At 35.5% G+C, this 26,652-nt stretch overlaps 1 protein-coding gene across 1 annotated transcript in view; it reads left to right on the top strand.

The window, feature by feature from the left end:
* The window catches only part of TMEM131 (transmembrane protein 131), a 91,456-nt gene that overhangs the window by 32,531 nt on the left and 32,273 nt on the right, over window positions 1-26,652 (top strand). The window contains exons 4-19 of the mRNA XM_071746245.1: window positions 3,476-3,544; window positions 9,296-9,419; window positions 10,271-10,387; window positions 11,368-11,490; window positions 12,170-12,250; window positions 14,805-14,955; window positions 15,072-15,128; window positions 16,065-16,126; window positions 20,506-20,614; window positions 22,482-22,590; window positions 23,378-23,531; window positions 23,632-23,802; window positions 24,258-24,368; window positions 24,455-24,589; window positions 25,075-25,179; window positions 26,439-26,525. Coding sequence (XP_071602346.1) covers window positions 3,476-3,544; window positions 9,296-9,419; window positions 10,271-10,387; window positions 11,368-11,490; window positions 12,170-12,250; window positions 14,805-14,955; window positions 15,072-15,128; window positions 16,065-16,126; window positions 20,506-20,614; window positions 22,482-22,590; window positions 23,378-23,531; window positions 23,632-23,802; window positions 24,258-24,368; window positions 24,455-24,589; window positions 25,075-25,179; window positions 26,439-26,525 — 1,765 coding nt within the window. The remainder of the gene's footprint in view (window positions 1-3,475; window positions 3,545-9,295; window positions 9,420-10,270; window positions 10,388-11,367; window positions 11,491-12,169; window positions 12,251-14,804; window positions 14,956-15,071; window positions 15,129-16,064; window positions 16,127-20,505; window positions 20,615-22,481; window positions 22,591-23,377; window positions 23,532-23,631; window positions 23,803-24,257; window positions 24,369-24,454; window positions 24,590-25,074; window positions 25,180-26,438; window positions 26,526-26,652) is intronic.

The following is a 26,652-nucleotide window of genomic DNA, read 5'->3' as shown; positions in this document are numbered from 1 at the left end:
TTGAGGCTGAGGCTATGGATTAGATCGGTTTCCAGGATATTTTATTTCTATTTCTTTTCTAAGAAAAGCGCTTTCTGTGTTGGAAATAATGGTGTTCTAATAAAACACTGGTTTACGGATTTTAAAAATCTCAAGATTTGCCAGGAGAAATAGTCCATTCCACTTCAGATTACTGGCCTCTTTGGGATTCAGTTACAATGTGATAAAGATCTGTATCACAAATGCTTCAATGCCATATCACAGTGTAAATACCCAGATTTTTGTCTATTTCTCACTGTCATTATTGCTTTAATGTGACTCTTTCTAGTATTTGTCAAGATTTTGTGTTGTGGTGGTTTTTTTGTTTGTTTTTTTTTTATTTTTTCCAGCGACATTGCTGAAAACACTAGGTTTCTGGTCCACAAGCTTAAGTTCTCTAGGCGACCTGTCTTATTGTACTTACAAATCTTCTTGATACAGCTTGCAGATATTTCTTTGCTATCTAGACAGTATATTCAGTTCTCTGATCTGCTTTTTAACAGTAGGAAGTTGGAAGGAGGGAAATGAACAAGACGTTTAATTAGTTTTCTTTTTGCTTATGGTTAGGTTGAAGTGCATCTATTCAAGCTTCTCCCTGTTCTTCCACCAACTTTTCCCCAGACAACTGCCTCAGGAAGTGTTAGCTTTGAAGTTTCAAGTCTGAGATAATGAGTATGTTTTTCTGATACAGGGTTAATGTTAGCATAATGGAGCCAACCACTAGCTGGGGGTAATTTATGAAAAAATTTTTGTTTCCAGTGTTTTTATTCATCTGAACTTCATAGCAATGGCTATTGCCAGATACTGAGATGGTCAAATAATTTGTGGCAGTTTACATTCTCACTGAGGTGGTGTTCAATACCCATATTTCTAAATAATTTAAGCTATAAAATTTTAAAAACATTTTATGAAGTATGCAGCTCAGCCTTATTTTAAGATATTAACAAGTCATAGATTCCCTCAGGGAAATATGATTAATTACTTACATTTTTAGCAAAAAATGTACTGCCTTTGAGGTGCCTCTTTCAAGGATGCTCTGTCACAGAAAGTACCCACTATGAGATATTGGCTTATTAGTGATTTTAAATATTCACTTGGTTATTTTTGGATGCACTTCCATTTAATCTTGTGGTAGAAGAAATAACAAAGTAGTGGCATTCTGAGAGTTTGTGTTGCTAAATAAAATATTGAGATCTTTTGAAGGCCAGGTTTGATGGGGCTTTGAGCCACTTGGTCTAGTGGGAGGTGCCCCTACCAATGGCAGGGAGTGTTAGAATGAGTTGATCTTTAAGGTCCCTTCCAACCCAAACCATACTATCATTCTGTGGTTCTGTGATCTCTTACTATTTCACCATTTAATGCTGTTGTCTTTATTCCTTTACAATTTATGGCACAGGAGAGGAAATAAAACCCTTTAAACACCTGGTAAAGTAATGTGGGAAAAATATATAGAGAGTAGTGCTTGGATTTGAATTTTCCACAGCAGCAATTACAGATGGTACAGATAAGATTCCACAGAGCACAGACCTCCTCCAGAAATCCCAGAACTAGAAAGGTAAAGTGAGGATACAGAAAAATGTTTCTACCCAACTTTGAAGGAATCTTTTATACTACATTTAACAAGTATTTTCTTCATCTCCAAATGCAGACATGAGCACAATATTTTTAAAATTGAGCTTGCCTAGTACTCTGTGATAAACAGCAAGACTTTGTAGAACTGCTGCAGAGTATTTTTAGAAGAAAACTGTGTCTCAGCAAAGAGGGACATCATATCACCTACAGTCTTTCCTGACTGATACGTTGACCATCTTTAGAACTGCATCTCTGATTAACCTTATTGAGACATGAAATTGCTCTTCAGTGAATCTTATCTGGTAGTAGGTTGCTTCTGATTATTATTAGTAAACTAGTTATTTTAGTAGTTGAGGTAAATGTTCTCTCACTTTAATGACAGAGTGGATGGTGCAGTGAGGGGTAATGATGATGTCAGGGACTGCTTGTCACTCTGAAGTCTCATTTTTAAAATAAGAATTCTTCCTGAATGTCATAGATTCAGATGGCTCCTGGCCAACTCTTGGTCTGCACAAGCTTGTTGACAGATGTCAGTAGTTCTTCTCTTATTCAGTGGCATCTTTTCCTTTTCATGTTGTTCCTCTCAATTTTGAAGGTTAGAAAACTTGGAGAGGTAGGGGGGGGAGAAAAAAAAAAGGAAAAAAAAAAAAAGTTTAAAATCTGATACAAGACCAGGAGCCATAGCTCTACATGCATACAGTAGTAATTAACTTTAATGTCATTATGCTCTAAAGTTGCCCTACCCATGGGTGTATCCAGGCTTCAGTGAGCAAGTGCCCAGAAGAACAGACATTATCATCATTTTGTGTGTCTGCTGCAAGTTGGCTCATGTTGGCCGCTCAGTAGGCAAAATTTGGGAGTTCCAATATTGCTTGTTCCCATTTTAATCTTATTGCAGTTGTTAACTTCTATTATAAGAGCTGGCATTTGTTATGATGTAGATGTCTTTACCAAACTTTAGCCATTTAAAAATTGTGTGTTGTCCTAATGACTAATCAGGATAATGTGGCTAGGCAGTCTGAGAATTCTCTTGCATGTGGAGAATTATGTGTGTTGTAATTGTTCCAGTTAGGTCAAGTGACTCTTGACTGTATTCTCTGAAAGAAAGATCTTCATTATAATTTTTGTAAATACTAGAAACATTTCTCATAACTTTTCCATGAAAGGAATAGATACGTCCTTTTACCAATATTTGCCAATTTAAAAAAGGTGCTGGCCGACTGTTCAGTTTTGAAATTGGAAAAAGTTGATGGAATTATTTTGAAAATCGTTACCGAAGGAGCATGCACCGGGAAAATAAGCAGTAGTAGAGCATGTTTCCAGATATTACATGGTCTTCAGTGCTGCACTGAGTGGTATTTAAGTTTTAGTTTTCATCAATGCATATTTTCCTGAAGAGTTCCCAGTTGGATGTTGGTATAGGCAAAGCCAAGCTATGTTCCTAGAGCAGAGTCGCTGTCTTTTGGAGACGGAGTTTATAACAGTATAGACATGGGCTGTGGCCTCAGTACTATCCCATGTGGCCTCAGTACTATCAAGTGTGTCCGAAATTGTTTACATGGTAGTGTAGCTGTAGCTAGAGAAGATCATGATGTGTATGTAAAGGACTTTCTTACGTTGATGATGATGATTGGATATTGTTGTGAATGATAAAATTTATTTAGCTTACTGTTTCACTTAATTTTCCTCTATATACTGATGGCTAACACTTCAGTTAAGTTAATTTCCAAGATTTGTTCTCATGCATAATCTTTCTTGAAGACTGGTGTAAGTGGCTGTAAAAAATCTTTTGCTAAGAAAGGGAAATTTGTGATAAGAAAGGGAAAGGAGAAAGAAAAATATTGTCTCCACAGTATCTTTTACAGCATTTTCATTTTTCTTGCAGTGTATCCCTGTATCGGGGAAATTGCCGACCTCTCCGGTTTGAGCCACCAATGCTGGATTTCCATGAACAGTAAGTTGTTAAGTCTTTTTATCTCTTTGCTTAGATAGAAAAAACAAACAAAGAAATCCCAAAACAACAAAACAAAACTATCAAAAAAACCTGTCTCAAGAGCATTGAGAAAGATGGTATAGGTAAATGGAGAAGATGGTATACATAAATTCCCTTGAGTGATTGTCTGTAAGTGTAGTTGACCTATGTGTTCCAGCGACCTGGTGTACACTTGTGTTAAACATCATGTAGCTACCTGTCAGCTGCCCTGATTTTAGTAGTGTAAGTATTTGTGCTTACTTTTTATGTACTCATAACGCTACTTTGTAGAATGAAGACAGTTTTAGGTCTAGGACTTAATGCACTGAAGTGAGGTTACCTCTCTGCTTGTACATAACTCGTTACGTTTGCCTTGGTGGCAAAAAACCACCTTTATTATTAGAAGAGTAATATTGTAGAGTTGTGAAAATACAGCCTCAAGGAGAACAGAGTCTCCTGAAACTCTGTGCTTCACCTTGCAGCTGACTGCTGTTTCAATTCTCAGTGGCTGCATGTAATGGCTTACAGCAAATTTACCTCTAACTTCTCTAAAGTTAAAAGAAAGGGGGAGCAAAGTTCAATTTTTTACAACAAGCTACTTGTTTGAAACCAGTTTTTCCAACTATCTCAGTCTTAACTTTTTTAACCACAACTGTTTACTTATATAAGTAGCTACAATCATAGCTATGACAGTCATAATCAGTTCTGGAGTTGGGGACACATGGGGGAGCAGCCCCTGTGCATGGCTGAGACTGTAACACAATGTAAATGCAATGAGGACATTTCAAACACTTTTCTTCCAGTCTAAACTGTTAACAACAATTCAGGTGTGCCTTTTCACAGAATAGCTGCTTTATTTTTTACAGTGTCAGTGACTGGTCCTAGGTAAAACGATATTGAGCTTCAAAACCAAATAATAAAATTCCTAGTGGTAAATCCTGCTCTGCTGCATCTCTGCGTTAACAAATTTAGGTTATGGTTTACAAATTATACCTGTGAGTGCAGTACAAATCTAGACTTGTAGAGCAGTTCATTGTTAGAGTTACTGTAAACTTACCTATTGATGTATGTTTAATTTATTTTCTCTCAAAATTTAAAAAGTTTTTGGTTCATAGTAAGTACAGAATCTGATACTCAAAGTGTATTATATACATATTTTTCTAATATTAATAAAGTGTTTGCTTGCATGAAATATCATGGTTTTAATAGTCATCTAGAGTTCACATGCTTATGTGAAGAAATCTATGTGTACGTACTTGCTTTGCAGATTTCCCAAGATGGGTTTTTTTTTCTTTTTTTTGCTAAAAATAGATACCAGGCAGTATCATAAATTCTTTAAGCTGTTCTTCATTGTATTTTCGTTTCTTATGTAAGCTGTTCTTGTCAGACCTGAAAGCACTGAAGAAGTGGTATATAACTAGTACAGTGTTATAGTTCAAATTTCTTAGGAAGGGCTCTGCACAGTGGAACTGCACTGGGGTATTGCTGCCTTCTGTCAGTTAAAATAAGGAACCTTTATATTAGATCTTGTTTCATTATGTGTTCTGTTCTTTTCTTGTGTGTTTTGTTTTGTTTTCCTCTAAGAATATATGTTAAATTATCTATTGTAATTTAGGTCATACTTTCAGGTAGAAATTGTCTTCTGATTTATTAAATCCTTAAGTTAGGTGTCAAAAAGAGATGTAGTTATGAATTTAAATAACATTGAACCAACTCTGAGAAATGCCAAGTAACTCAACCTTATGGTGGGAACAAACTGCAGGTGCCAAGCTCCTTGGAAGTAAAATAATGCAGGTTTAAGCATCTGGCTTTTCAGCCTTTTAAAATAGGGTGTTCACATTCAAATTCTGGCTTTTCTTTGTTAATGTGTGAGCTGGCACAGGCAGGCTGGAGGAACAACCACAAAACCATGGATGAAATACAAAGCATAAATTTATTTTCATTACCTCACCAACCAGGAGATCCCTGAAGCAGCACCCAGGCAGAGGCATGCAGGCAGGGATGCAGGCACCGCAGAGCTGGGTCCATGCTAGAGGATCACTGAACCTTGTCTTTGCCTGCATGTCAGGGATTTGCAGAGGCATCATTTACCACTGTGCTTTGATCTTTCCCACAGCAGGGCAGGAATCTCAAGCATATGTGATAGGGTTGCCTCCAAGTCTATCACAAGCACATCTTATCTAAACAGGGATAGTATACTTGTCCAACACACAAGTCTGAACAGCAATTAGTATGATATGTGGGTTTTTTGACACCCCAGCTGCAAGTCACTTGAGCATGTTCGCAGTCCTGCTCACTTGTCTTCTGTTACTTTCTCACAGTTAATAATGGATTTTAGGAAAGGCATAAACTGCATATTTAGTTTCTGCATAAGTTCTGTACAGCAGTGTATTTTGGTTTTTTTAATAGGTAGCACAAAGCATTTGGTAGAACAAGCTTGTTCAAAGTTTGTGTTTATGCTGAGCTATCATCCCTGGGATAAAGAAAGTTACAATATTTAATTACAGTTGTAATCTAACTTGTTCTTCCTGTGACATTTCTAGTCTGCTAATAGTGCTTGGATAAATCATGTGTTTAAAAAAAACATGCCAACTTGAGCAGAAATAATATTTATTAGAAGTTATTTTATTTAAGGATCTCATAAAATCAAAATCAGCATGGAGTTGAAAAACAGGTGCTGTAGACACACTTCCTGTGTTCCACCTGAAGATGAGAGTACAGTGGCCCTATACTTGTGTTTTATATCAGTTGGGGGATGGCATGTGTTAATGCTGTTCAAGTAAAAAATAAACAATGTCATAGTTGCCACTTTTAAGGAAGAACAGGTAATCAGACATTTATCAAAGGAAATGTATGCTGTATGTTAGGTTATGCAAATCTTTAGCTCACTTGAAGAGATCCCAAGTGTTCTCTGTACACATTAAGCTTCTGAGAATGGGGAGGAACTGTGGCAGGTTCTCCCATATCAGTGTTGCAGGGGATGGCTTGGACTAAGTGGAATATTCACTTCATGTGAAAGCCTTCTGCTTGGGTTTCTGAAGCAACACCGTTCTTGCTCTGGAACAAATTCTGCAACGTGTTGGATATTGGAGCTTTGAGGCTTTAATAGAAACAAGAAAAAGCCCTCCCCACAAAAACAACTTCACAAGTAGCTGCCTTTATTCTTAACTGTGTTCTGTTCCTTGTGATCTCTCTCTAAGTCTGTTACTTTCCCTTGTTGTTAGATGGGAATGGAATAGTTGAGGTGTTCTAACTTGCAGGCAGTAACCATTACATCAACTTCCATCTCTTTGGGAGTTGGTTGCTCGGAGGCTATTTTGGCACAACAGTCATTATCTATGTGTCTTGCTGTGTTTGAGACAAGTCTTTGGATTAGAGCTCTTGCAAGTGGCCCATCTGGGTGAAGACTGAAGAATGTTCTTACAGGGCAGTATTATATTCGGTTCTTTCACCTGCTTTGTGGGAGAACTTGAGTCACATTGCCTTAATCTGTGATAATTCAACTCTAACTATGTCAAAAGTAAATTTTTAAGTTACTTGCAATTACATTTTTGCTAGAAGTAAGTTCTGGTAATGGAAAACTTGGGTATTCGGTGTTTTATGATACATAATATAAGCTAGAACTACTTATCAAAATTGTAAACTGTGTGATTATTTTAGAGATAAAGTTCATGTCTTACTGCTCCTTCATATAAGTTATTGGTAATATATGAAATTATACTTCTAGCAGAAGTAATATATTAATCCTTGGCTGGTATGTGCTTCTGTGGTAAATGGAGGTTCTTGCTTCACTCAATTAGAGCAAGATCCCATCCTCTAGATAAAGTTTTCTCTGTGAAAGGACAGTATTCTGAAAATCTGTCTATCAGTCTGATAGTCTTGCTCTGCATTTCCTTTCAAATGTTTTTCTTAGAGGATTTTTTGAAGTTTTCATGTTCCTTGTTTGTGAGCTCTAGATTTGGCAGGATATTCTGGGAAAGCTTGAGCTGGCCATGAAAACAATTGCTTGGTAATGTTCAAGTATTTGAGACCTTCTTGCAGATCTTGAGACCTTACATTACCTGAAGTAACTTAGATCAATTTGCTGAACTTCCCATCCTCTATCTTCTTCAAGAACTCTAATTTTTAAGTAGTAAATAGTGGAAAATTTTATCAACTAGAGAGTTTACCCAAATGGCTACTTTGCTTATGCTTTAGACAAGTATACCTACAAATGGTGAAAGGACTTATAAGGTATCTGTAATGTGCAGCCAAATGTTTACACAACACATTTAAACTTTCACACATTAGAAGTGTATTGAGATAATTGACATTTTTAACAGGTGTTGCAAAATGAATTTTTCATTATTAAATGAAAGCAATCGTTGACAGTAAATTGTCATTTAGTCCAAATCTACTTCTGTTTTTCTTCACATATCATGCAAGACTGCAAAATGCTGCCAAATCAAATATCAGTATATCACACTCCTAGATTCATTCACATCACAGTTGGTGACATGGGTGGGTAAGATGGATGGTGGCTTGGTTTTGATTGACTGCTGAGGGTAAGGTTGAGACTTTGGAGGGCTGGCTCTTGTTCACACTGATGTGATCTAAGTTTTTCCCTTGCAAAGGGAGACCTGTGTGTAGGTTTACTGCTTTATTCCATTGATGAACAATGTAGCAGTCACAGCAGTTAATGCAAAACATCACAGCTGATAAACCATTTCCTGTTCTAGTATCCTCATGTATACTTGCAACAGTTATGGATACTGTTATGTTTTGGCTTAATTGGCTGTTATGTTTTGTATGTGTTTTAAAAATTAAGGAGAGAAATAGTAGCTAAGTTAAAGAAGTCAAAATGAGAACTTGTTAACAGTGAATGAAGGATCAAGAACAAGTGTTTGCTTCTTGAAATTAGAAGACATGAAATTAGGATTTGGGAAGTAAAGCAGATTTACATCAGAGTGTGGATACATTCTACTGTTAGTGATGATGCAGTTTTATTGAAAGTTAATAATTGTGCCTTTTAATATAATGAACTTCAGATTCTGTCTGTTTAAGCCATGTTTCATAAACATGGGGTTCTTTCCATTACTTCAGTATCTGTAAATTGTGGTATAGTTTGATTACTGTCACAAAATCCTCCATTCAGTGCAACCTCTAATTAAGCAAATTTATATAGCTTTACATATTAAGACGCCACCATTCCTAGGTAAAAATTAACTATTCTGAGTTCCAAAAATTAATTTAGAGCAAATTATGATCTACACACATTATTAGTTCTTTGGTGCTGATGTTTTAACATGTATGTGTTAAAAGGCATGAAAAATATTCTAAGGACATGCCAAAATCTGAAAATAATTGGTGAAACTGAAGCATTTATTGTCATGTCAGCTGTCATAAATAAAAAGAAACAAGCCTCAAGTGTGTGGAATACATTTTTAGCATGTCTTGTTACTGAGAAAGGGTGGCATTCTTTGACTCTTTTAAGCTTAGATTCTAGAATTTATCTCAAGCATTTATTATTTATGAAATTATTATTTTTAAAACAATGGAAAACTGTTAACTAAGTAATTATTCAAGGTAGAATTTACATAAGTTATGTGGAAAAAAAAAAATAGCCCCATTTAATGCAAAATTTTAGTCTCAGTATTCATCACTGTTATGTTCCTACCCCTTTAGTGGGGCAAAGCCCAATGCTGTGTTTTCTAGACATCTTAACACTTTAAAAATATTCTGTTGTTTTGACAGGCCAGTTGGAATGCCAAAAATGGAAAAAGTTTACCTACATAACCCTAGCTCAGAAGAAACAATTACATTAGTATCAATATCTGCTACAACATCACATTTTCATGCATCATTTTTTCAAAATAGGGTAAGTTATTTTGGTTTCTCAAAATGAGCTTGTTTTCCATCCCTTCCTTTAATGAGCTACTTACTAGAATAATTACCTAAATGTGTTAAGATACTGCAGTTCTTGATCTCATACGTTACCAAATACAAACTGAGCACAGAAACAGACACAAACCATACTAGAATAGAAGGAATAAAATATTTCACAGCTGAAATTTCTACTGTAATTGATGATTTAAAGAAGATCTCCTTTGTTGTGTGTGACTTTTAGTAGTGTGTGACTACTAAGCATTTGTTGCCTTAGAGCACATACAAGAACAAGCTTTTCTTAACATTTTTCTGAAAAATTTAAGTCCAGTGTATGTGACTCAATCACTTCATGTTACAGGAGCTTGCAAGTTAAAAAGCATGGTGTCAAAAAGGTTTAATCTTAACCACATTACTGTCAGATGTAGTCCTCTGGTTTCAGTTTGGTCTGCAGGGCCTGTCCCTAAAGAAGCTTTTTAACTTATGTAAGTCTTGTAGTAATTGCCTTTTTGCAACAATCTGTAAACTAAACATCAGACCTAAGTATTTCTGCGATAAACTGAGCTCCAAGTTCAGAATTCAGCGTAAAAATTAAATTCAATATGATCCTGTGCTAGACAATAGCTCTAAAATACGGGGATTTTAATTATTTTGTTACACATTTTTTTAAAATCTGAAACTTGTGCTCTTTTTGTTTTCAAATATGCAGTAGACTTTCTAACTTCAGTTTTCCATAAAGAACACAGATCATACGTAGAACAAAAGCTGTTGTTCATCTGCAGGGTGGAGTGTGTTCAGTAAATAGTTTTGCTTATTCCTTTGCTTCCTTGCTTTTTTGTTTTCCAGAAAATTCTTCCAGGAGGGAATACATCTTTTGATGTTGTTTTCCTCGCAAGAGTAGTGGGAAATGTAGAAAACACTTTATTTATTAACACTTCTAATCATGGGGTATTTACTTACCAGGTAAGAAAACTATCTGATTTCAGGAATGTTGTGGTGTGATAGAGCAGGATCCATTATGGCATGTTTAACCATCCAAGGATATTGGCACAGTAGGGTTGTTTTTTTGTCCTTGTTTTTTATGAACCAAGTTGAAGAGATCCCTGCTACTTGTAACACAAAAGTGTACCACTGTAAATGTCTGTAGGGCAATGCTATAAACCAGATGGATGAAATTATATAGGGTTTCAAATCCTCCCAAAAAGCTTTATTAGTGTGTTATTTTAGTGGCTCATTGCAGTGATCTAGCTCATTCTTTAGCTCTCTACTCATCTGATGCAGTGACAAGACAATTTTATTTATTAATCTGGCAAGAAATAACTTGATTGAGGAAGATAAGCCAGTTGAGAGATAAATACAGTTGGGAGAGTCTGAAAAGGGACTCTTGTTGAAAGAGAATGACTCTTGCCATGGCAATGTTTTGGAAACAAGAGCAATTCTTTCCATATGGATAGATTGTTCCATAATCATAAAACAGTAGAATAGTTAGGGTTGGAAAAGACCTTAAAAATGATCTAGTTTCAAACCCCTATGCCATGGGCAGGGACACCTCCCACTAGACCAGATTGCTCAAAGCCCCATCCAACCTGGTCTTGAAGGCTTCTCCTAGTGGTATGGTTAAAGGTTATTTCACATCTTCTTAACCCTTAGATGCTATGTAGTGTTTCAGAGTATCAGAAAAAAAGATGGTATTTTGACTTTCTTTGTTCTCAATATGTCCGTGTAAGTAGAAGCTATGAGAAATACCCTTTAGATGTCAAATGAAACAATTTTCTTTCTTTCAGTGCTTCAGCACGATACTGGTTTTAAAAGTTTGGTTAAAAGTATACTATAAAATTAATTGGAAAAGAGTACTTGGTATGTTGCTAAAACTGGCACACATATGTTAGGTTCTGCAGTGGTTACATACAACTACTTATGCTATTTTTCTTTTTCTGAATCAGGTGTTTGGCATTGGAGTCCCGAACCCCTATCGATTGCGCCCTTTTATTGGGGCACGAGTTCCTGTAAATAGCAGCTTTTCTCCTATAATAAATATACATAACCCTCACAGTGAACCTTTGCAGGTGAGCCTAAGAGAAAAGCATTAAATGCTCAGCTGTTTTTATGGTATTAAACTCAAGGTTTGTTAATTTTTGGTACTTCTTAAAATTCCGTTTGAACATAAAGCTATTTGAGGCCAATTTATATAAATGTTTTTCTGTTCAAATGTGAATCAGTTGTTCTAGAAATTGTAGATTATGTTCACAGTTCTCTTAATTTGCTAAACTGAGGTTTTTACTTCGAAATTCCCATTTTTAAAGTGTTCATAATTACTGCAAAATAAAGAATTCAGCTTCACTGTTAATTATGAAAGGTACTGAAGCAAACAAAGCAAAATAGATTTTATGCTTTTAATCCAGACATGCCTCTTAGCTTCCTTCTGCTTGTTTTGCACACTGTAAAGTCTCTTTACAGTGTACCCTGGTATGTTGTGTTGGCAAGCATTCTTTCTTTAAGGTAGGTTTGCTGTCTATACCTAGCCAAACAATTAGATGAATAGCCTATTGATAGTTAAGTGATCCACAAACAGAAATGCTACAGAAAGCATAAAGTTTAGCACTAACAAATGCCTGTGTTATCTTGAAAAAATCAATTTATAAGACATTTCAGTCTTCAAATAGTTGCTAACAGGACATGACACATTATGATACCTGGGATTCCTTTAAAGTTGAGTTGTTAATATATTCCTGTTATCCACCCCAGGTGGTAGAAATGTATTCCAGTGGAGGTGATCTCCATTTAGAGCTTCCAACAGGTCAACAAGGAGGTACAAGGAAGCTGTGGGTGAGTAGTCACGTTTTGCATCATTCACTGTATTTGTTTTAGAAGCTTTTACTTTATGATTTTAGGTTTTGAGACATTTTTTACCAGTTTTGTTTCTTGTTGTGTAATTATTAAAAATACCCATAAAATTGAAATGCTAACAGTGTCTGGTAATTGTATAGTACTAGGAATTGAAAGAAACCATTGGTATTCTGCTATATCTGTTCTGTTGTGTTCTTCACTTAGATTTGGAGTAGCATTTGCTGGTATCTTTAAGTGAAATAAACGTAAATTACTTTACCTGAGGCCTGTATATCGTACTGTTGGTAACCTCCAACTAGATACAAAACCTGTTTTCCTCTGAAGTTAGAATTACTCCTTTTTTTTGATTACTTTTTTTTTGTCTTGGAGAGACAATGATAGCATTGGGCTGTAAATGTTCTTTGTAGCTCAAATGCATCTTTATAGTCACAGACAGTTCTGTCTGTTGTAATGAGTAAAGGCAAGGTATTTCCAAATGAGATTAGAAGGGACAACCTCAATTTAATTCCTGGCTTTTCTGGAGGAAGTCCCATGAGAATGTCAGGATTTAGATTTTAGGTACAGAAGTCGGAAACAAGTGTGAATACAGATCACATGTATTTTAGAAGCGCAGTGGAAGGACTACACAGATACTGAAAGCAGAGGTACACATTAAAATGGGTGTTAAAATAATGAAGGTCCTAATGTTTTGACAGCATTTTAATCAAATTACATTATTTCTGAAGATAGTCCCTACCTTATTGACAAAAGGTAATTAAAGGGGAACATTGAATTCTGTATTCTTTAGTAGGTATGTAAGAAACAGATGAGAGCAACAAACAAAACAATAGAAGATTTTTAAATGTCTTGTTTATTTCTGGTCCTGTTTCTTCAGCATGTAGCTTTTCAGCAGAGCACAGCTTTTCAGCTTCTCTCAGCCAGGTCGCCAGTTAAAACAATGATGACATCCCTGTGAAATCTTCCAGTGTATTTATTGCATGGAAAGGCAGTTAGGTTACTACTAGTCAGCACTAATCCTCTTGTTTTTCATATCAGCCACTGGTATTTCAAAACAATAAGGTAAATAGAAGTAATTTAAACCAGTAAACATCCAGTAAATTTAAACCAGTAAACAGATACATCATTTTATTGGCTGTGTCAAGAGCTGCTCTGAAGTAAGAAGCTGCAAAGTAGAACTTATTTGGAACATCATGATGATGCCTTGACATATGAACCTGCATCACTGTCTGAAATTGTTTTGATGCCAAATATTTGAGTGATTGGATGAAGCACTGGGCTTCAGGAAGATTGCAGGAAGATTTTTGTAATCACTGTTTGAAATTACTTCAGAGATGTGACAAACCTTGGGTCCCTGGTTGCACATATGGAAGAGTGGAATTGCATCCTTTGAAAGATTAACAAATTATGGCAATACATAAGTGGAAACCCAGAACTTTTAGTTGAGAGACTTACCAAGCAGTAGCAGTTGAAACTAATTACTTGACATTCAACAGTTTTCAAAGAACTTATCTATAGTTATTGTGCCATTGGAAATACAGTTTTATCTTCACAATGGATTGCTATGAGTTTGTACTACAGAAAGCACAGAAGAGACTGTAAGACAATAAGCACTTAGATGGATTGCTTCCTGTCAAGTTTCTTTCATCAAAAACATGAAAGAAAGAAGATGTCAGCTGAAACCATTTCAGTCGATGCAAGGACTGCTTGCATCCTGCTTCCTGTTATATTTATTTACATTTCAAGTGGAAGACACTCCAAATTTCAAATCAAAGTTTTAATCTATTTAAAAAAGAAAAAGAAAAAAAAAACCCAATGTCCAGTTCCCCATCCCTTTTATGTGATGGGGGAGAATATGCAATGATATGCCCTTAGTATTTCAGCAGTGATTCTGAAGCTAGTCTTGTGCTGCAGCTGTGTCCAGCAAATACAGGAAGAGTTGTCTTTCAAATTCTGAGTGCAAATTGGACCTGATGGAATAGGATTGGTACAGAAACTAAAACAAATTTTTACTTTTGCTCTAAATTGCTTGATGAGTAAAAGCTGGAGCTCTCCAAGCTTCTGGCTACTTGCAATTATGCATTATTTTAATTTTTGTGTAGTTAGATCGTTTTGATGTCTATTTCTGTAGCACTGAGACTGTACTACTTTGGATAAAAAAAAACAACTTGGAGTTTACAAAAACAATGTTGGATGTTACTGCACTCAATAACATCTTTGAGTAGATGTTACTTTTTGGTAGATTCTGTCAATTTAGTCTGTTTTCTCTCTACCACAACTTTAATAAATGAAATCTAATTCAAATGGGCACCAAAGCTCTTTTGCACACACCTATTTTTAATTAGTGTCATATTAGATAGTTGTAATTATCTTTACTGACTTTAATGGTGCTTATAATAACATGCAGCCTATCTCCTACTGCTATTACAGCTCTCTCTTCCTACAATTATGCTCAGTCCTCCTGTTGTAATTTTTTGTGTGATACCTTTTTTTGTAATTACTGCAGTCTCATAGGTGTGCTTTGATTATTTATTAGGAAATACCTCCCTATGAAACAAAAGGAGTGATGAGAGCCAGCTTTTCTTCAAGAGAAGCAGATAATCATACAGCCTTCATTAGAATAAAAACAAATGCCTCAGATAACACAGAATTTATCATTCTCCCTGTTGAAGTAGAAGTAACTACAGGTTTGTAGAAATCTGATTTTTTTTTTTTAATTTTGTTTGTTTTTGAAGTTAACTAAGCTTAATTAACTTTTTAAGTGTAATAAGAGTTTTCTTTTTTTTTTTTTTCCTCCTTAAAGCACCAGGAATCTATTCATCAACAGAAATGCTAGATTTTGGTACACTACGAACACAAGGTAAACTATACATCAGGTCTCAAGTATTTATAAAGAGTAGGATGGGAAGGAGAAAGCCAGCTTATCTTTGTAATACTATTCAGAGCTCCTTGTGAAATGATGATTTTTAAAAGGTAGAGTTTCAAAAGCAGGGTAACAATATGTTACACATATGTATTGCCCTGCAAATGTACTTTAGATGTGAACAAACAGTAGATTGCACATCCAGTTATAAGTCAAGTAATATCTTTTAATATCTTTCTGCTGTTGCACATGGTTTAATCTAAAAACCATTGTCAGTTTACCTAATTTGTGAACAGATTGCTTTGCATCTGTATAAACTTTAAGAATTTTCAGACTCAAGGAATATTGAAAGTTGTAATATTGAAATTTAATCAAATTTATTACCTATGACATGAGTCATAAGTGTTATTTACATAGCTGTGCCTAAAAGTTTACAGTTTAAATTAATGTTGTTTTGTTAAATTAAAAAAATCTATCTATGTGGCAGAAAGTAGTAAAGCTGAAGGTATCTTTTGGAACTATAAAAGGAAATGTTTGCTGAAGAAAAGCAGTATAAATCTTCTTTCAACTGAAAATGTAGCTTGAAGTACTTTTAATTGCAGCTTACTTAGCATGTAAGGACTTTAAAATAGTATTTCCTGTTGAATATATGTGCATCTGTCAAAGTCATTCCTTGTATTTTTAACCTGTTCATGTCTTAATGCGTTAGAAATACAAGTAGTTAGCTGATGTATGTAATGACTTTAAAAATGCTCTTTTGTGTATTAGTAAGTGCTTCAGATTCTTGGCTTGTCCTGTTTTAAGTTGTCTTAAGTTTTTAAGCACTAAACAGAAGTGGATTTACATGAGAAATAAACTAGCGCAGGTGACTTTGTGTATGGTTTTTATGTTAAAATAGCCTAACAGCCAGGTGTGTTTTTTGTTCTCTAACAGATCTGCCAAAAATTTTAAATCTGCATTTATTAAATTCAGGAACAAAAGATGTGCCAATTACAGTAAGTTTTATTTCCTTTCAGTTTGAAACTTTTACTTAGATTTACTTTGTCATAAAAACTGATCATTCACATGTTCACCACATAGTATTCAGAATTAGATGCTAGGTGATATGTGACTGAAAACATAAGGCAAATAATCAACGAGTAGAAAAATTAACTTGCTTCATAGCCTTCTTGGAACAGCTGTTTCAATATTTATAGGCTTTGCCTGCAATATCTGAGCCCCTGTAAGCTTTTGTTCTTGGGAACAGTAACTCCCATTCAAGTGAATGAGAGATTAATGTAGAGTCTGTGGGAATCTTTGTCCTCATCACAGCCTCCATGAGAGTGTATAACGTGGTTGTCCAACATAATCTTTCAAGATGAGCAAAGAGTAGCTTTCCAAAGCAGACTGTAAAATTGCTCTTGTTTTCTTGAGGTTGTCTGCTTTGTAGCTTGAAATAAGAAAAAAGCCTGCAGACACCCTGGAGCCCTTTCCAGTGAGATTATTGCAGCTGCATGTAGAGTGCAGCCAGCTTCAGAATTCTAGGTCTTGGATTTTGGACTTTGTTTTTATTACAGAATTTTGGCTTTAGTCTGGTAGTTCATCTTTGTTCATTCCTACCTTTTCCCTCTGTAATTTTTCTCATTGCCTACTCTTTTTCTCACTTCTTCCTTCTCCCCTTCCTGTCTTCCTTATTTTCCATATTTAGTTGTATAACTAGCTCTACCTTGTCCCAGTAAACTTCAAAAAGTGTTGAAGTATTGAAAATAAAACAGGAGCTGGAGGAATGACTGGCAAAGGTTTCTTACTGAGCTCTTTGAGAGTGTTTCTGTATTTTTAATACTTAAAGCTGTAACTGTAGGGAACTGTTTTTTAGCAGTAGTGATCTAACAAACTTAAGACACTGGAAACTGGGACTAGACTAATTTAGACTAGAAACAGCACACATTTTCAGTAGTGAGGCTAGCTTTCCACTGTGGTAATAGTCCATTGCAATGCTTGTTAAGTTGTTTTCACTAATAATTTTCAAGTCAAGAGAAGGTAGCATTTAGTGCATATAGAATTTAACTAGCAAAGTCCTAATGCTTATTGCATTATCAAGGTTGGATGAGCCTGTAAGGTCTCTCATGGCCTTGTAAATTATGAATCAGCTTCCATGGGAGGTTTTTATTAATAAAACAAACAAACAAACAAAAAAACTGGATACAAGTTTTACAACTAGAGCTTTGGTGAAAGTGTTAAATTACTTTTCCAGCTCTGTCTGCTGCCTTATGTAAATCTTCTTACATTTGCCAGGTTTTTTGCAAAAGGAGTTTTTGGTGGCTTTTTTTTTTTGCTATCACCTTTGGACCTTAGATGATAGACCATAGTCTGTGGTCTAATGAAAGGCTATCCTTTTGATAATCGTTGTATATTTCATGACAAAGCACTTCCAGGTGGATTATTCTCTTACAGTGTCTCAAAGCAGTAAATTTGGTGGTCTTAAAGCTTTTAGGACTTATGTTTGCAATGATAAAGTTACTGCATAGGTCCAGATATGATGTATTTTTCAGTGTGTCACAGATGGCACATCAGGTCAATCGTTCTTCTCATTAAGACAGCTTTGTGGTGAAGTTCATATCCTTTCCAGCATTTGAAGCACTGTGTGTATTTCTACTGCTGTGCCAATCAAGGAATTTCAAAGTAGTAAACAAGAGTAAAGAGTTTTTGGAAGGAGCCTCATGAATAGCTTACTTCTAGAAAAGCTTGAGAAATGGTTTTCTGACCCTTTAGAGCTCAGGTTTGAAAGCGGTGAGACAGCGCCGAGACAAATTTTGTCTTAATGTCAGAAGAAAAGGCCAAGGCTATATTTAGCATATTTAAGCTGTGTGCTGGAGGAACTAAATATCTTCAGGTCATCTGTCTGTGAGACACAGCTAATACTTCTGCCAGACTTATAGTTGTTCTGTCTTTAAGTACTTCATCATGCTGTGGTCCAACATATTGGTTGAGGAAAATGTGACCAAGGCACTTGACTTTATTTTGGTTCTAAAACTCTTTTATAAAAAATTCCTTAATTACATTTTGTAGGGTTTTTTTCCCCTTTATCAGAGAGAATCACATATTTTGTGATGGGATGAACTGTTCCCACGCTGCAACAATTAAGCCATGGTGTCAAAAATTTAGTAAATGTAGATTGTTGAAGACCTTCTTTTTATCCTTTCTCTAGAATGAAATTTTGTATTTCCTTAAGGAAGTTTAAACTCATTTGATTGCTAAAAGCAAAGGCACATTTTAAAATTTGAGTTCCTAATCATATTTGCAATAAAGAACCAGGAACTTCAGGACAGCTGCATATTGAAGCTTAGTTCTTTGTGTTAAAGTAAGTGTTTGTATAAGAAAGTGTTACAGGGTACCTTGCAGCAGGGTATATGTGTCTTTATAATCTGTAAGCAAAAGTCTACAGCCTGGTCAGTCTTTGGAGCTATGTGTTGGGTGGACAAAAGTGTGCTTGAGAGTTTGCTGACAGGTAAACAGTATGGATGAACATGTGCCATTCAACCAATACTTTTCTTCTCTTTAGTTTGTTAGAATAGGTGGAATCTGAAAGTTATTAAAGCCTTGAATCCCTTCCCTAACTATTTCAGTAGCACAAAACTTTCTCCCCCAACTGTTTCTCTAGAACATCCTCATTTTCACCTCTTATCCTAAATATTGAGAGTATCTTCATACAGCAGGATCAGAAATCTTGACTGGAGCACTCCATGGGAGAGCTATGTGTTAATGAGGCATGTCTATTTTAAATTCTTCTTCTCCACAGAAATTGCTGTCAGGAGATATTCTGAAAAAAATTGTAGTATTTGATTTTTGCTGTTACTTTTTTGGGTATGTTTTCTCATGACCTGTCTGTATTTGATGATTCTTAAGGCATATCTTAGGCCAAGTTTTGTTTAGGTTTTTTTAAAACTAGGTTAAAATTTGTGAAAATTGAAAGGATTCTTAACAATGTTTGGTTTTCCTTTACTTATCTTAATTCTTGATTTCCTTTTTATAGCATGTAAGCAAGACATAAATGAGAAAAATATATGATGAAGTTAAGGAATTTTCAATAAAACAGCTAAATTCTTAACTAAATTTATTAGCTGTAAATATTCTGAGTAACTACATCTAGGTTTGCTACACTTGTGGTTTAAGAGATACACCTCTGACACCTGCCATTTTTCTGGAAACAGGCTGCACTCTTGAATATTTCTCATTTGATTTATTAAATGAAACCAGCATGATTTAAAACCTCAACTTAATAAAAGCCTCCCAACCTTTTGCATTAGAAGAGCTACCAGAAATCATTCTCCTTTCTGCCATACAAAAGCTATGAACTCGATTACAGCTTTGGTTTCATCTCCTTTAAGAGGTTTTTTCTTAGATTTCAAGATCGTGGTTTGGTAGTATGGATAATAATTGTGAATTGACTCATGAAGAGAAGTAGAAATTGCACCACACGTCCACAGGTGGTTGACAAAGATCAGGATTATTAAATCCATACTGCAACACTAACAGATGATCCATTAGCTGCAGGAGCAGGAGTGCTCATTACTTCTGAGGCTCACATGACCTGGAAGAACTTAGTGTGTGCGCATGATTTTCTGGCTTTGATTTACAATCAAGGAGAGCTTAGCTTGGAAGAACTGTCATGGGTTTACACCACCAGCTGTCTGCCTTGCTCCACTCTGACCAGGAAAGAGTCAGCTGCTAATGAAGCAGCTGCTGAACCTCTGCAGCCCAGCATATGGTAAAACAGCACTAATTTCAGTTTTCTTAATACAGCATCCTGTAACTTGCAGTAGTTTAACAGTTTCTACACGAGCAGCTGAGCTGTTCTTACAGTGGGAGAAGACAGCTGGGAAGGAGGAATCATGGCAGCCATCCAAATTTTAAGAAAAATAAGAATATGAGCCTTGGAATGCTCTGTGCTCTGTTTCTTTCCATGGAATCTAGATAAATAGTTTCCTAGCAATCTTTATAGAGTCTTCAGGTACTCACATGGAATCCATAATCCTGCTGCACAGTAATGAGTATCTATACACATCAGTTCTGGCTAATAGCTGACACAATTGCTATTATTGCTGTTCCAGAAATGCTCAGCTCACCTTTTCCAGTCAATTCAAAATAGTAATTCTCAGCCACAAAAGATGATCTTGTAAAATGCTGGTGTAGGATGAGTGTCACCTCGGATTTACAAACCCATTTGTGTACAGTTACTTTACAGTTACTTTATGGGAAAGACAGACCTGTAAGAACTCAGCCAAAGCTAGTTGCTGTTTTATCATTTTGAAGGATAAAAGGCTGCAGGATGGGAAGGCTGCAGTGTGTTAACAATGAAAAATTTACAGGTGCTTCATGTTTTGATTGTTTGCAGAGTGTTAGACCTACACCACAGAATGAAGCTATAACAGTACATTTCAAGCCAGTTACGTTAAAAGCCTCTGAAAGTAAATATACCAAAGTTGCAAGTATAAGCTTTGATGGTAAGTACTGCTTGTCAGCTCTTAAAACTCACTGAAACTTCATGAATTATTTTTCATTCTCTTAAGATTTTTTGGGCAACTTTGAGAAGGAAGCATAATTTTCCTATCTAGTAAAGGCTTCACAGTGGTTCTTATTTCTGAAGGGACCCTTCTTTAACATAAGTGGCAAGTAACCTGTACTAGTGAAAAGAGAAGTTTTGTTTCTGTAAACAAAATATCAGGTTTGTGTTACATATAGCTCTTATGTTAAGTAACATATTTAAAATGCATTGTTAATCTAAACAGACATTTGTTTTTGAGAAATCCTGACAAACTAGGACATGTTCCTCACAGTAGTATATAGTAGATTGACAATGTATTCCTTGGATTGCCCTTTGATTCTTCCAATGTTTAAAAAATAATACAAAATTTTATTTCTAAAAAAATTACCTTTTATGTTAGAATGCTGTGGAAATAGGGCTTGTGTTATGCTCTTGAGAACTTTACTGTGAAAGCTGGTCTCTTTTTTTACTTTTCTACCTTTGATTCTTATTAAATAAAGAAGGGGGGAGGGAGTCGCAAGGAGGGGAAGGACCTTTTACTGGTGCCTTTCCTACAAAGATATGTTGTGTATGGTGATGCTGACTATCATATATATCTTTATGAAAGAAGTGCTGGGTCATTTCCCTCTTACATAGTGTGGCTGTAAATATTATGCTGACATTTTGTAGAAAGGTATCTCCATTTTTATAGAGATTTTAATCAACTGTCAGAATGCTGTTGACCTACTGTGATGTTACTACTTTAAAATACTAGTTGGTTCTGTAAGATTCTCTGCTAGGATTGCTTAGAAATGGAGTTTGTAGATGGAATGTTTTTCAGGTAGGCAAAATTTTGGAAATCCTATGGACAGAGAAAAGACGATTGATATTTATTATTATTTACTCAATTAGGACTTCAGATATTTTTAAAATAGCTTATGTTTGTAAGATGAGTGGAGCATATGGATAAATTCTGATATATCTGAACTTTGTCAGCCTGAGGTGGTAACACATCCATGTTTTGAAGTTGCAGAGGGAATTGTGACATGACTGCCTACTTACTGACTAACACACGGTAGATCTTGGAAGGAATAGTAGCTGCAGAAAAATACCCAGTCAGCAGCTTAATCCTTAAGGGACTGAGTTGGTGAATTCTTTTCAGAGAAGCAGCCTGTCCAGCCCTGAAATATTGACTATTTCAGCTGTCCTAATACATGTTGGGCCTTTAGAGGCTGGTGGTTTCTCCTAACTAGCATTTGAATGCCTTTACTTTTCTGGCAGTGTTGCTAGCCAGGATAGCATTCCTTGTTCTGTGGCATTCTTGTTCTTGGGGCTTGAGTAGTTTAGCTTTTTACATGGATTCTGGTTCTATTTCTGTCAAGTTTAGCATGTCTTTGATGTCTTCATTCTTAAAATGCTGTGTTCCTAGCCCAAAGTCCTGTTCCACTGTCATTCCAAGAGCCCAGCTATCTCAAGTTTCCTTTCTGTTACTGGAGGAATAGGCATATTCCATAGTATGAAATGGGAAATTCAGCTCAGCTTGGATGTAAATTACCCTCTTGACATGTCTACATTATTTGACAGGATTAAGCAGGCTTCCCAATCATAGATAAGCTTACTGACTCAGGCAGATTAACTAACCGGTGTGAAGGGAGAACTCAGAGCTCTTAATTCCTAGACTTGTTCCATGTCATTCGCTTATTGAAATTTCTTTAAGATCCATTTTTCTCTTTCATGATGCACCATCCCCAGGGTAGCTCTGTGCTTTTCTTCTTTCCCTTGTGCTATTCTAATGTAACGGGTCTTTTTTTTTGTCTGCTTCAACAAACATATTCTTGTGTGCACAGCATCAAAAGCAAAAAAAGCATCGCAGTCTTCTGGGAAAATAACTGTTAAAGCAAAAGAGAAGAGCTACTCCAAACTTGAAATACCATATCAAGCAGAAGTGTTGGATGGGTAAGCTTACAGTAATTAAACATAGTTCAGAACTTAAATGCTGTAAATTAATTCATGTAGGAGGGAATTAAGGAGAGACGGATATAAAGAGGTGACAGAAGTCTGCTGAAGCTGGAGCACATTTAGAACTACAATTATCTGTTTGAACTTTTCTGCTTTTACACTAATACGTTACATAGTCATAGTGATGCACTTGTTTCAAGGCTTGGGTTCAAAGTGCTTAAAGGCTGCAGATGATGTTTTAAAAATTCCGTATTGGAACTTTTTTCAGTTCTGCTTTTGCTGCTCACTCTATAAAGTAAGGGTACAGAAAATCTTTTCAGCTTAAGCAAAATTTTTGAACACCTGTCAGTACTTCTTACTTTTTGTTATTTATTTCCAAAGTATGGCTAAATTTACTTTAAAGTTAGTGTTGGAATGGGGTGCTATTTTATCAACAGAACTGATGGAGTATTTTGAAGGCAAAGAAACCAAATTTTATCTATCGGAACTTGTGTGCTGCAAACACCTGTTTTGGTTAAAAAGAAATATGCACCACTTGCAAGCTATCTTAATACTCCAGCACTTACTTTTTGTCCTCCGAATATACTCATTCACATTTTTCCTTATCTCATTTGAATTACTTAGTTATCAATGCCCCTGTAGTGCTAATAATATAATTTCAACATGAAGTGGTGTTTTGTACCTTTTTGCTGTTGGATTGAATTAATTCAAGTCTTTTGTATAAGAAAAGCATCTTATCTTTGAAGAGAGTCCTAATTTTTCTCCTGCTGTTTTCTTTTAATAGATACTTAGGATTTGATCATGCTGCCACACTCTTTCACATCCGTGATGGTGCTGCTGATTCTGTGGAAAGACCAATATACCTAACAAACACATTCAGTTTTGCAGTCCTTATACATGATGTTGTGTTACCAGAAGAAGCAAAGCCAATGTTCAAAGTAAGCCCCACTTCAGGGAACATTTCAACCTAATATCAAATGCTTAAATGTCTACGCTTTCTTAAATTGTAATATTGATCTTCATTATTCACTGATCTAGGTCCAGAACTTCAGTAAACCAGTCTTCATTCCGCCTAATGAATCCAGATATATTTTTACACTTCATTTTATGCCTTCCACATCATCTGTTCATATAGATAACAATATTTTACTTATCACCAATGCTTCTAAATTTCATCTACCTGTCCGAGCATACACAGGATTTTTAGATGTAAGTATTTTCCTTTTTTGAGCTACTTTCAAATAATTAGAAGAAGAATGTTTTAAATTCCTTATTCTACTTCTACAAGAGGATGGCTTTCTTAATTTCAAAATTATTTTACTGGTTCTTTCTTTAAACAGCTTTGATAACTGCTGAAAAATTGTTTTATCCCCCTCAGTTTTACATAGAAAATGTATAGAATTTTGAGATTGTCACAGTTGCTATATTAGATTTATTAATGTGTTCATAGAATCATAGAATTGGCTGGGTTGGAAGGGACCTCAGAGATCATGAAGTCCAACCCTTGACCCACCACTGTGGTTGCTAGACTATGGCACTGAGTGCCACATCCAGCCTCTTTTTAGATATCTCCAGGGAGATATTTAACTGTTTGTTAATGAGCTTAGAGTTTGAACACATTTTGTATTTAACTTATGCTAAAATACCTTTATTAATCTCTCTAGTACTTTGTACTGCCTCCAAATACTGAAGAACGATTTATAGATTTTGGCATATTAAGTGCAACAGAAGCTACCAGCATTTTATTTGCAGTCATCAACAGCAACCCTATAGAGGTAAGGATAGGTTTCTTTTTAGTTAGCCTTTAAAACAATTTATCCCTCTCTTGTTACTGAAAACAACACCTTTTGTTCTTTTCAAGCTGGCTATAAAAAGTTGGCATATTATAGGGGATGGTTTGGCCATAGAACATCTAACAACTGAAAAGGGAAACAGAACAACGATAATTGCAAACCACCATGAGCTACAGAATGCGAGTGCATCTGATCAGTCTTCAGTAAGTAATCCTTTGAATCCATTGCTTAAAGCTAGACTGGGGGGTGGTGGTTTTGAAGAGACAAATTTGCATAATTTCTTGAAGTTTAATTTTAGCAAGGGGGGAGGTAGGATAATTTTTAATTTTGTCTGAATTTGAGCATAATAAGGCATGTAGAATTATAAAAATGTATTTTAAGAAGCTGTATCATGTTCAAAGTTTGTTAGATTTTGAAAGAAGAAACTTAAGAAAAAAGTAACCTCTGTGCCCTCAGGCGATGCTCTTCATTTATTTGGGAAGAGTGGGAATTTGTTACCTCTAAGACAGATGATTTTTGTGTTAGTAACTTACGTGCTTCAATTTTTCTTTCTACCACTGACAATTGTTTCAAATGGATTTTGACTCATTTGAAAGAATTAAGAAAGAGTTGGGTATTTTTTTTTTAGTGAAATTTCTTTCTATTTAGTGGAATAAAACAATGACTCTCTTTTTCCTGCCATTTACAGGTAATACTAGCATCAGGTTACTATGCTGTTTTTAGAATTAAACTCATAGCAAAAGAACTTGAAGGAATTCATGATGGAGCTGTACAAATCACAACGGGTTATGAGGTATATTTGTTGTACATTCATGGGTGTTGCACAGATGATATGTTAAATTTTAAGCATGAAGTTTTAAGAGCTGCGTTAGTGGACAGACTCAGGGAGGAGTTGAGGTTGGGAGGGACCTCTTGAGGTCAAGTTTTCTCTACAAGCCAACGCTACATCAAACGACAGATATGCTGCTCATGCTGAGTATTCTCTGAAGGAATGAAGAACTACTTTCATTATGATTTTCATCTGGCTTTCAGAAACATCCATTTGAATCTGACCTAATGCTTTGAGGTGTGGTTTCTTCAGTTATTTGAGACAGCCTCAAAGCATCAATGCATGGATCTTGTGGCGTAATACATGCTGACAGTGTGCTTTTTTGTACATTATCAGTTACTGAAATTGAGCTATAATTTTGGAGTTATTTGTTAAACCCCAAAGTGAAAATTGTTTTGGAAGAATTACAGTTTGCTGATAGTTGATGAAACAGAGTTCTTACACTAAGATTATTAAGGGAGAGAAGAGCAACCAGTAAATTCTCAATTTCATGAGTCTTTCTTACTAATAAATTATTTTGCAGAAGAAAGAGATTCAGTACAGAACAGAATCTGTCTTTAATATGTTTGGGTGATATATGTAGGGAAAAGCTCCCCACCCCCCAGTGTTCTTATGAAGTCAGGAAACTATAGCTCATTTTATGGTTCTGGTAAAGCTACAGTTATAAAATCTGAAGCATTCCTTGCTGGTTCTTACAAGTTATTCTACTTGGCTTGGTAGCTTTAATAATAAACAGAAAGGATCTTGTTGCCATCCCTTCCACACTCCTTTTCCCATGTCTACATATATCTCGAGGTCTTACTATGACTTCCAATGTTTTTTTAGGAGTTCAGTTTATCCTCTTCCCTCATACTCATTTACATTAAAGATGTTATCCTGCTGGTTTGCAACAAAGTAGGCTCCATTCAAATGCGACCTATGTAATGCCCCTTTGGACAGCATGTGTTTTGAATGTGCTTCTGTGTTGCATGTAGAATAGTGCTAAGTATGATCAAACAAAAGTGTGCTTCTTGACAGTAGGGAGTGACTGTTTTGAATATGATAATATGTTGAAATTTTAAGTCTCCATATTTTAGAAATTGATATAAACATAGACTACATTAATTGTAGAATTTATTGGTTTTGTTATTATGTGACATTTAAAAGAAGAGACATTTAAAGGCTGAAATTTAAGTATTTTTTTCAAAAGTTTTCTTGGTGGGTTGTTGTTTTTTTTTTTCCAGATTTTAACTGTACCAGTGAAGGCAGTGATTGCTGTTGGTTCACTGACCTGCTCCCCAAAACATGTTTTTCTTCCACCTTCATTTCCGGTAAGAGGGTTGGGTCATAGCATGTCATGTTTTCTTGCTGTCTTTTTTATTTCTGTTCTTTTCAAGAGAAATTACTGCCTTGTCATGTCAAATTGCTTGTTTCATGTCAAATTGTATAAAAGGTTGT

Source organism: Heliangelus exortis, chromosome 1 (assembly GCF_036169615.1).
Source record: "Heliangelus exortis chromosome 1, bHelExo1.hap1, whole genome shotgun sequence".
Lineage (NCBI taxonomy): Eukaryota > Metazoa > Chordata > Aves > Apodiformes > Trochilidae > Heliangelus > Heliangelus exortis.
The sequence above is the reverse complement of the archived record's forward strand: the minus strand, read 5'-3'. Positions and strand labels throughout refer to the sequence as shown.